At 41.7% G+C, this 11,887-nt stretch overlaps 1 protein-coding gene across 1 annotated transcript in view; it reads left to right on the top strand.

Moving 5' to 3' along the window:
• The window catches only part of lyst (lysosomal trafficking regulator), a 327,516-nt gene extending 318,693 nt beyond the window's left edge, over window positions 1–8,823 (top strand). Inside the window, exons 48-49 of the mRNA XM_048597088.1 lie at window positions 3,409–3,480; window positions 7,515–8,823. Of these exons, the coding sequence (XP_048453045.1) occupies window positions 3,409–3,480; window positions 7,515–7,653 (211 nt within the window). The 3' untranslated portion in view covers window positions 7,654–8,823. The remainder of the gene's footprint in view (window positions 1–3,408; window positions 3,481–7,514) is intronic.
• The last annotated feature ends 3,064 nt before the right edge of the window (window positions 8,824–11,887 follow it).

Genomic DNA, 11,887 nt, shown 5'->3' with positions numbered 1-11,887 from the left:
CCTCAGAACAGTTCTGAGGAAGGGTCAATGGACCCAAAACGTTAACACTGTCTTTTCCTTCACGGATGCTGCCAGACCTGCTGAGCTAATCCAGCAACTTTGTTTTTGTTCCTCTTCACTGTGGAACTCCTCTGGTGACAGGTTACCATCCTGAAAATGCCCCCTTTGATAACTCCTCTTGTATGAGTTCACCAGTCTTCTCTCTATGCTGATATACTATCCCCAACAGTAAAGGCTCTTATTTAGTAGCCATATGTGGCATAAGTACTACTTTATCAAATGACTTTTGGAAATCCAAATATATTGAATCTACTGGTTCCTCCTCTTATATCCTCATTGCCTCCTCAAAGTGGGCATGATCTCCCTTTCATGGAGCCATGCTGACTTTGCTTGATCATATTTCTTAAATGCTCTCCTATTACATCCTTTTATAATTGTCTCTAACATTTTCCCAATAACAGCTGGCACAGACGTGTTGGGTCTTTTTCTGTGTTGTAGGTCTCTATGAAACTGTGGCAGATGGACTCTAAGATTTTCCTAATGACAGGCTGCCTATACCAGTCTCCATTCTTGCTTGGTTCTCTCCTGTCAGCTGTCATTGCCAGAACTTATTTTCATAACTGCTGATTGCTCCTCCTTATTTCCTTCCATTCTACTTTGCCCCTCTGTAACTATTAATCTCAATGACTGCCCCAATGAATGGAGTTTAAGGCATTTGAGGACAGATTCACCCACCACTTCTATGTTTCACCGTTGGATTAATGTATGTCATTTTCTAACAGTGTGGAAATCCATTATTTCATAATTATTTTTCAGTAGATCCTTTCCTTTGACATTACAGATGAAACTGCTTTATTGTACAGTACTAGATCTAAAATAGTTTAGTCTCTAGTTGATTCTACAACATATTACTCCAGGAAACTGTCAAAAAATTGCATTCTATAAATTAGTCTTGCAGGGGTGCACAGAGGCTCAGTGATTAGGACTGCTGCCTCACAGTGCCAGCAGATTGGGTTCAATTCCAGCCTCGGGTGACTGTCTGTCTATATGGAGTTTGCATGTTCTCCCCATGTCTGCATGGGTTTCCGCCAGGTGCTCTGGTTTCCTCCCACAGTGCAGAAAAGTGCAGGTTAGGTGGATTGACCATGCTGAATTGCCCCATAGTGTCCAGGTTAGGTGGAATCGCCATGGTAAATGTGGGGTTATGGGGATAGTTGGAGGGCTGGGTCTAGGTGGGATGCTTTTCAGGTCAGTGCAGACTCAGTGGACTGAATTAGCTCTTTTTGCACTGTGGGGGTTCTATGACTATCTTGGCCAATTTAATGGTCCTGTCTATGTAAAGATTAAAGTTAACTACAAATTTATTTCGAACTCCAAAAATATCTTCTTTATTACTCTATCCAAATAAGTTAGGACTAGTAGTAAAATAGTAGATTGCTTATTTCAAGGGGTTGAAGTATGAGTAGAGAAGTGTTACCGCAACTGACCAAGGTACTAGTGACTATATCTTCAGGCCCAACAGTCTTCAGCTGCTAAATCAGTGACCAACCCTCCAAGATAAGGTCAGAAGTCAGGGTGTTCGCTGATGATTGTGCAACGTTCAGCACCATTTGCAACTCCACAGATACTGAAGTAGCCCATGCTCAAATGCAACAAAATCTAGACAATATGCAGTCATAGGCTGACAAGTGGCAAGTAATGTTCAAGCCACACAAATGCCAGGCTATGACCACCATAAGAGACAATCTAACACAGCCCCTTGACATTCAATGGTGTTACCATCACTGAATTCCCCAGTATCAACATCCTTGGGGTTACCATTGACCAGAAACTCAACTGAACTTGCCACATAAATATAGTAGGTACAAGAGTAGGTCAGAGGCTAGGAATACTGCGGTGAGTGACTCATTACCTGACTCCCCAAAGCCTATCCATTATCTACAGGGCACAAGTCAGGAGTGTGATGGAATACCGATCAGTTGCCTGGATGTGTGCGTCTCCAACAATATGCAAGAAGTTTGACACCATCGAAGACAAAGTATACTTGATGTGCACCACATTCACAAACATCCACTTCCTCCTCCACCGATGTTCAGTTGCAGCAGAATGTACTATCTATAAGATACACTGCAGAAATTCACCAAAGATCCTCAGATAGCACCTTCCAAACCTACAACCACTTCCATCTAGAACGACAAAGGCAATAGATACATGGGAGCACCACCACCCACCAGTTCCACTCCAAGCCACTCACCACCCTGACTTGGAAATGTATCACCATTCCTTCACTGTTGCTGGTTCAAAATCCTGGAATTCCCTCCCTGATGGCATTGTGGGTCAACCCATAGCAGGTGGTCTGCAGCGGTTCAAGAAGGCAGCTCACCACCACCTTCTCAAGGGCAACTTGAGACAAGCAATAAATGCTGGCCACCCGGTGGTGCCCACATCCCACAAATGAAGTTTAAAATAAATCAGGAGTACTGAGAGTAATTTTGTTCCCCTTATTTAAGGAAAGGTATTATTTCATTTGAAAGCAGTTCAGAGAATGCTCACTAGATTGATCCCTGGTATGGAGGGATTATCTTATGAGCAAAGATTAAACAGGTTGGAACTCCGCTCACTAGAGTTTAGAAGAATAAAAGGTGATTTCATTAAGACGTACAGGATTAATAAGAGGCTTGAAAGGATAAATGCTGAGAGGATATTCCCCCTCATAGGAGAGTCTAGGACAAGAGGGCATATTGAGAGAGTCTGTCAATAAAAGTGCGCAAAGTTAAGAATGATGTGAGGAGGAATTTCTTCGGGTGTTGTGTCTTAGGAACTTCTTGTCACAGACAGCTGTGGGGCAGAGTCCTTGGGTATATTGAAGGCTGAGATGGATTCTTGATCAGTAGGGAAATCAAGGATTATCGGGAAAGGCAGGAAAATGGATGTGAAGTGTGTTGAATCAGCCATGATCCTACTGATTGGCAGAGCAGGCATGACAGGCCAGAGGGCCTGCTCCTATTCCTATTTTATAAGAATCATAGAATCCCTACAGTGTGGAAACAGGCCCTTCAGCCCAACAAGTCCACACCGACCCTCAGAGCATCCCAGCCAGACCCATCCACCTGTAACCCACCTAAGCTATACATCCCTGAACACTATGGGCAATTTAGTAAGAGGTCTTAGTGATTGAGAAACTTGATACAAGCACGTTGTATTGTACATTAGCTTTGCAGATACTTCATTGACTGTTGTTTACTTGCCCTTTAGCTGTTCATTTATAAAACCATTCTAATGTTTAAATCTTTCCTCTACCTGTGGACCCACTAAACTCCTTTACTCATGTATTTGGGCAGTTGTTTACTGTAATGATTAAAATGACAAGTACGAATTCTTACTTTTGAACACTTCTGTGCCATTCAGGCTGTGGAGTACGTGGGACCTGAAGCCTGTTAGGGAAATTACTTTCCCAAAATCAAACCGGCCTATTGTCAGGTAAGATTGAGCAAAATACTTTGAAATACATATGCTGTTAAACATCAACAAAACCTGGTTTAGTATGAATTTACTTAAGTTCCCTTCTCATGGACTTATTCATTTGTATTGTACAGTATAGAAGATGCCATATTTTATATCAAAATTGCCCAGCTATGTAAGTATGCTCATGTGTATCCAGTCATTCCAGGAATAAGATTTTCAGATGAACAAAAACAACCTCAGCAGGCTATGTCCAAGAATAATTTTCTAACGGACTTCTGATTCTGACCTCTCCTGTATTGCTGATTTTATTTGTCCCTCATTGGCATCTACAGTGCCTAAAGCAGTTAAATTCTGAAATTCTAAAATTCCTTCTACGCTTCTAGTCCCTCTCTTCCTTTACAATGTTCTTTAAAATATATCTCCTTGACCAAGCAGCTGGTCACTTGTCCTAATTTTTTTTCATGTGACTTCAGTTTTATTCAATAATGCTGCTGTGGAGCATCTTGGGACATTTTTAATTACGTTATGCATGCTGTAGAGAAGAAAGTTCCTGTGAAAACCTGAGATAACAAGATATAGAGCTGGATGAACACAGTAGGCCGAGCAGGAAGGCTGACGTTTCGGGCCGAGACCCTCCTTCAGAAGTGGGGGAGGGGAAGGGGGTTCTGAAATAAATAGGGAGAGAGGGGAAGACGGATAGAAGATGGATAGAGGAGAAGATAGCTGGAGAGGAGACAGACAGGTCAAAGAGGCGGGGATGGAGCCAGTAAAGGTGAGTGTAGGTGGGGAGTTAGGGAGGAGATAGGTCAGTCCAGGGAGGACGGACAGGTCAAGGGGGCGGGATGAGGCTAGTAGGTAGGAGATGGCGGTGGGGCTTGAGGTGGGAGGAGGGGATAGGTGGGAGGAAAGACAGGTTAGGGAGGCGGGGACGAGCTGGGCTGGTTTTGGGATGCGGTAGTGGGAGGGGAGATTTTGAAGCTTGTGAAGTCCACATTGATACCATTGGGCTGCAGGGTTCCCAAGCGGAATATGAGTTGCTGTTCCTGCAACCTTCGGGTGGCATCGTTGTGGCACTGCAGGAGGCCCAGGATGGACATGTCGTCTGAGGAATGGGAGGGGGAGTTGAAATGGTTTGTGACTGGGAGGCGCAATTGTTTAGTGCGAACCGAGCATAGGTGTTCTGCAAAGCGGTCCCCAAGCCTCCGCTTGGTTTCCCCGATGTAGAGGAGGCCACAACGGGAACAGTGGATGCAGTATACCACATTAGCAGATGTGCAGGTGAACATCTGCTTGATGTGGAAAGTCTTCTTGGGGCCTGGGATGGGGGTGAGGGAGGAGGTATGGGGGCAGGTGTAGCACTTCATGCGGTTGCAGGGAAAAGTGGTGGGGCTGGAGGGGAGTGTGGAGCGGACAAAGGCGTCACAGAGAGAAGGTCCCTCCGGAAAGCAGATAAGGGTGGGGAGGGAAAAATGTCTTTGGTGGGGTCGGATTGCAGATGGCGGAAGTGTCGGAGGATGATGCGTTGGATCCGGAGGTTGGTGGGGTGGTACCTGAGGACGAGGGGGATTCTGTTTTGGTTGTTATTGCGGGGAGGGGGTGTGAGGGATGAGTTGCGGGAAATGTGGGAGACACGGTCGAGGGCGTTCTCGACCACTGAGCGGGGGAATTTGTGGTCCTTGAAAAACGAGGACATCTGAGATGTACGAGAGTGGAATGCCTCAACATGGGAGCAGATGCGGCGGAGGCGAAGGAATTGGGAATAGGGGATGGTGTTTTTGCAGGAAAGTGGATGGGAGGAGGTGTATTCTAGGTAGCTGTGGGAGTCGGTGGGCTTGAAATGGATATCGGTTTCTAGGTGGTTGGCACAGATGGAGACAGAGGTCCAGGAAGGAGAGAGAGGTGGTAGAGATGGTCCAGGTGAACTTAAGGTTGGGGTGGAAGGTGTTGGTGAAGTGGATGAACTGCTCGAGCTCCTCATGGGAGCACGAGGCGGCGCCAATACAGTCATCAATGTAACGGAGGAAGAGGTGGGGTTTAGGGCCAGTGTAACTACGGAAGAGGGATTGTTCCACGTAACCTACAAAGAGGCAGGCATAGCTTGGGCCCATGCAGGTACCCATGGCCACTCTCTTTGTCTGTAGGAAGTGGGAGGAATTGAAAGAGAAGTTGTTGAGGGTGAGGACAATCCCAGTGAAAACCTATCAGTTTTACAAATCACAAACTGTTGATAGAAGTAAACTCGACTGTTGAATTATTTCAGTTGTTTCCAGCCACTCATCCAAAACAATCAGAATATAATGCAGCTGAACTTACAATGAATGTATGTAAAATCTAAGATAAAATACAAACTAACACCCCAACATTTCTATGATACCGTAACTAATTGCCCTTCCCATCACTTTTATTCATCTCCCTATGTATTTTTACACTTCAGACCATAGTTTACAATCTTTACACCTGCTCTTCTCTAGTACCACTCCTCAACCATGTGAGAATGGCTGCGTGTGTCAATCATTTTCTTCTCTCAGTCCCAGTGAGTGCGTGTAGCCTCATTTCAGTACCTCTGGTGGTGGGGAATTATGGGTAAGATCCTGAATCCTCTAATACTTGCCGCGTTCATTCTCTGAGTGATTTCCCTCCCCATGCCCCTACCTTCCCTCTGCTGCTCTAATCCCGCTGCAACATAAAAATGCATGTGACTTGCTTCCACGTCTTTATAAGTAATGTGATAATGATAGATGTTGGCTGAATCTCGGCCTTTTTTTTTCTTCAGTCTATTGGAATTCACCAACAAATACAGCAAAGTCAGGGAGTAGTAACTGCTGTTTGGATACTAGGCTGAACCATGCTACCATTATTTGGTGCCTGTCTGACACTAACATGCTTTCATGAGACAGCTCTGCAATGTCTAGATACACACATGAACAAATCTGTTTCTCAACAGCTAGAAATCTGTCTTTGGGATCCCTCTTTCACAAGCCACTTTCTTAAAAATAGCTAACAAAAACTTACATTTATATCACTTATATATATCTTTCATAATTTTGGGATGTCCCAAAGCAACTTACAGCCATTAGAAGTACTTTTGATGTGTCATCTTTGTGGTAATGTAGAAAATACAGTGGCCAAAACCTCCTACAAGAGCCATATGATAATTAAATCATCTGTTTTAATGGGAGTTAAATATTGGCTAGAACACCAGGGAGAACTCTGCTGAACTCTGATGCCATAGAATCATTTACATTCATCTTCAGCACTGAAGTCCTTGCCTTTATAAATTATAGGCTTGAGTGTCAACTCACTGCCACAGAAGGCTGTGGAGGCCAGGTCATTGAGTACATTTAACACTGAGATAGATAGGTTCTTGATTATCCATGGGATCAAGGGTTATGGGGAGAAAGCGGGAGAATAGGGTCGAGGAACTTATCAGCCGTGATTGAGTGACGGAGCAGAATCGATGGGCTGAATGGCCTAATTTCTGCTCCTATGTCTTATGGTCTTATGGATGAGATGTGAACCTATGACCTTCTTACATAGAGGTAAGTCAAATGCTGAATGAGCTGGAGTTAATTTTACCAAACATTTTAAACTAATGTTCAGTATGAAAGATTATCCAGCAAAGTCCAAGGTGCTTGAGCACTTTCAAAACTAACTAAGAAATTGAGTCAGATCAATTTAATTTTAGCCTCCTTCCTTCAGGGAATCCCTTTAATTCACTAAGGACCCTGACAGTTGCAAGGCAGAATCAGTAGTTGCACAATGCAGTGCGTATGCTGCACTCCAATGGAAAACATTGCTGTAAAATATAGTGAGTGTAGCTGTTTTTAAACAATTACTAGAGGACAGTCAGTTTCCATGGAAGTGGACTCCAGCAATAAGACGTTTTTCTTCAGGAGAGGAGAAAATTACCAGAAAAGGGAAGAAAATATTTGTGCTGATAGTCAAAAGACAAACAAAATGTTAGGTAAAATCCTGAGTTAAATATCTGGCATTTTTTTGATAAGTGTGCTTTTGACTTTGATAGTTATATTCCCTCTTGTGTCCTACAGTCTCACGTTTTCCTGTGATGGCCATCATCTCTACACAGCAAACAGTGATGGCACCGTGATAGCCTGGTGTCGTAAGGACCAACAACGGATGAAGCTCCCTATGTTTTATTCCTTCCTGAGCAGTTACGCTGCTGGCTGAAGACTTAAATTGGGTTTCTTTATACCAATCACTGTGCACATTTAGAACTTTCAGTGCTCTTGGGGTGAAGTTGAGGTGGAGAAATAAAGCATTCCTCTCCTCAGTTGTATATATTCTAAATGGAAAAGATGTTTGTAAAAGGAGCAAGTGATTTTCAGCAGAACAAGATGGAATACAGAAACACATCTGTGGAGCAATTTTTGTCATTATAGTCTGTTGCCTTCCTGCCCATGATGGGAATCCTTGACTTGTTGCATATGCAGTTCTTCAAAGTACTACCAGTTTCAAATGGGCAACCTAAAACTCAGTTGCACCAAGTCCAATTTGATGAAATTATGCAATGTATCTGGTTGATAATTTTACAGAGTGCAATATTTTCTACTTCTGAACCTATATCAAGTTTGACATACAATGAGCATGAGACCAAGCAGTTTAATGAGGTACGAGAACAGAATCAATTACATAATGGAGCATGGAATGATGATATAAAAGCACCTTAAACCAATTTCTGTGCACACAGCATCTATCTGCGACTGCCTTGAATGTTTTTCATCTTTGTAAGTGCTGGCGTTTCTCATACCTTTTTCTTGAAAATGATTCTGTCATCTGAATAATTTGATATGAAGCAGATTGTTCCTTCCCTTTACTTTTCATAAGTAACAATGAGCAGACTGAGATTTATTTTGCTGGTGCTTGCCAGATTGCATGGAAAGATACATGTATCTTAAAGCAAATGGATATAAGAAATTCTACGCAGAAAATTATGTTGGCTTTATTGAAAATACAGTACTGGTGTCAATTAGGTTGTTTATGGTTAAACTGTAACCCACTCGTGTTAAATACTGACTATTTATTTAACTGGGAGGCACATGATCCCAACTTTGTCTGCCATTTTCCCTCTGAAAGTTGTCTTTTGATTACTATTCTTAAATATATTTAAAAATAAAGAGTTGAAAAGTCTGCATTTTGCAAGTATTTTGGAGAAAGTGAGGTAGTTTGTCAGTTGTTTTGCTAATTTTAAAACTTTAGCAAATAAATTTAAAAAGTTTATGAAACCATTGTTCCTCAGACTTTGAACGTGAGCATTTGCTGTCTTTTGTACTTCCATTCCTTACATATCTGTACAAACTATTGTGATGAATATTTGAACATTAAATTAACTATAACCTGTAAAGACTTTCTGTTCTTGACGGTTTATTCTATTAATTCTGTTTTGCTGACATTTAAAATCAAGTTAATTTAAAAATTCTTGAAACAAGTGTTCCATAGATTTTTAAATTTTGCACATACATGCTGGCCCTTGTCGACATTAGCTGATCTCTGAGAAAACTTTAATGGTATTTGGATGGGTAGTTGAGAGGGGTGAAAGAAAGTGAGTTGCTCAAAAAAGGAATAAATGGCAGAGGGACAAGGGCATAGGCCAAGGTGTCATCATATGCTTACAGCTAAACAACAATTTGGGGAGATAGTAGCATATTGTTAATATCGCTGGATAATCTAAAGCCCCATGTTTGGGAACATGGATTTAAATCCTACAATGGCAGATGGAAAATTTTGAATTCAGCAAAATCTGGAATTAAAGCTAGCCTAAAGGCAACCAATTAACTAATCATTGTTGTTAAGCATCAATTTGGTTCACTCATGGCCTTTAGGGAAAAACATCTGTTGCCCTTACCTGGTCTGGCCTACATATGACTCTAGACCTACAGCAATGTGATCGAATCCTAACTGTTCTCTGAAATTGCCTAGAGTTTCATTCAAATCAAGAGCAACTAGGGATGGGCAACAAATGCCAGCCTTGCCAGCCCTACAAGAATAAAGAGGTGACAGAAGATAGTCTAGTGGTAATGTGTTATTTAGTAGAAGGGTATCATCATTCCTCCACCAGGCCTTAATTAAAGGCAAAGTGTTGGTATAGTCATCCACAATAATCACATGGATGGCAAGGGCCTTGTTAACATAATAACAAGAATTGGGAATGGAGAGAATCGTAAGGTCCTGGAGCCACAGGATTTGTCAGTCTTTAGTCCCTTGAGTTTCTCTACTTGCCTTAATTTCCACATTCTTATTAGCCCCAGTTACCTTTTATTTCTGGTATGTAACTTGCATCCACCTTTATGGTAGGAGGTACCAAATAATTGTTCAGTGCATCTTATTTCCTCATTTCCCATGATAATTGTTCCTGCCTTTGCTTCTGAGAAACTCCACATTTACTTTTTCTACTCTTTTTTACATACTTGTGAAACCTCTGACAATCTGTGTTTACGCTCCTGCCTACTTTACTTTCGTATTCTACTTTTTCCCTTGTCATTAATCTTTTGATCGTCCTTTGTTGGTTTCTTTAATACTTCTAATCCTCAAACTGTACTACTTTTCTTTGCAAAGCTAAAGCTTCTTCTGATTCTTTCTTACTAGATATTTGGTTTCAAAGGAATTTTATTTTTGAACATTTTTAATTATTTCTTTAAATATTTTCCACAGTTTACTTATCACCATAGCTTTTGGTTTATTTAACCAATCAACCTTAGCTTGCTGTTCTGTAACAGTTATGTAACTGTTCATTTAAATTTAAAATTCTTAAAGAATTTGGTTTTCCACTTTCATGTGGAATTCCATAAAACCATAGAAATAATACAGCGCAGAAAGTGGCCATTCAGCCCATGTCTGTGCTGGCCAAAAGAGAACCAGTCACCCATTCTAATCCCAACTTCCAGCACCTGGTCTGTAGCCTTGCAAGTTCTAGCACTTTAAGTACAGATCCAAGTACCTTTTAAATGAGTGAGGGGGTTTCTACATCCACCACCAAACCAGATGAGTTCCAGCCAGCTATAACCTTGTAGGTTAAAAGATTTTTCCTCATGTCCCCTGTAATCCTTGTACTGATCACCTTAAAATTGTGCCGACTGATAATTGTCCCCTCAACTGGAGGATTTTTTCCATACTGCTTCAGTATCTGAGAAGTCATGAATGTTGCTAAACATTGTGCAAACATCGTGAACATGCCCACCTCTGACCTTATGATGGAGGGAAAGTTGTTGATACTATCTAAGCCCTCATAATTGTGTACACTTCAATTAAGTCGCATTTGGGCTTGGTTCTAGTGAAAACAACCCTAGCCTATCTAATCTTTCCTCATAGCTGCATTATCAAGCCCTGGCAATATTCTTGTAAATTTCCTGTGTATTCTTTCCAAGTTTTTTTTTCCCCTTGTAATGCAATAACTACAAATTTACACAAGATTTTAGCTGTGGATTAGCCAGTGTTTTAGACAGTTCCAGCATTATATCCTTGCTTTTGTATTTTATACTTGTTCAATAAAGGAAAGCATTCCATATACTTTCTTTATTATGTATCTGTAGATATTCATTCTAAGATCTCCCACTTCCTCCCCTCAGTATTCTCATCTTCATTGTATATACCTGAGCTTTCTTCACCTTTCCCAAAAAGCATTCCCTTACACTTCTCTGGATTGAATTCCATTTGCTACTTTTCACCAAATCAACCAGAATTTTGATTTTGTTTTATTCACTCGTGGAATATGGATATTGTTGAATGGACCATCATTTATTGCCCATTCCTAGTTGCTCTCTAAGGGAGAGTTGAGCTGCCATCTTGATCCATTGTTGCTCAGAAAGGCAGATCATGAAGGATGTCAGGGAGGGAAATTTCAGGATTTTGACACAACACTAAGGAATTGATATATTTCAAAGTCGGGATGATGAATGACTTGGATGAGAGCTTGGAGCTGGTGGTGTTTCTTTGTATCTGCTACCCATGTCCTGTTGAAGCAGCTTTAGTGAATTTCTGCAGTGCATGTTGTAGGTGATACACTCTGCTCCAACAGATTGTTGATGGTGGAGGGTGTGGAAGTGGTGCCAATCATGCTGGCTGCTTTGTCCTGGATGGTGTCCAGCTTTTTGTATTGTTGGAGCTGTACTCACTCAGGCAAATGAGGAGTATTCCATCACACTGCTGACTTCTGCCTTGTAGATGGTGGACAGGTATTGGGGAGTCATGAATTGCCACGGTATCTGTAATTTCTGACCTGCTATTATAAGCACTATATTTAAATTGTAGAATTGCTACAGTGTGGAAGCAGGCTATTTGGCCCATCAGTTCCATTCCAATCCACAGAATCCACCCCCCACCCAATCCCTATAACACTGCATTTGCTATGACTAATGCACCTAGCCTGCACATCTTTCGACCATGGGAGGAAACCAGAACACCTGGA

The sequence above is a fragment of the Rhincodon typus genome, chromosome 5, assembly GCF_021869965.1.
Source record: "Rhincodon typus isolate 14 chromosome 5, sRhiTyp1.1, whole genome shotgun sequence".
Taxonomy (NCBI): domain Eukaryota; kingdom Metazoa; phylum Chordata; class Chondrichthyes; order Orectolobiformes; family Rhincodontidae; genus Rhincodon; species Rhincodon typus.
This window is presented reverse-complemented; position numbering and strand designations above follow the sequence as displayed.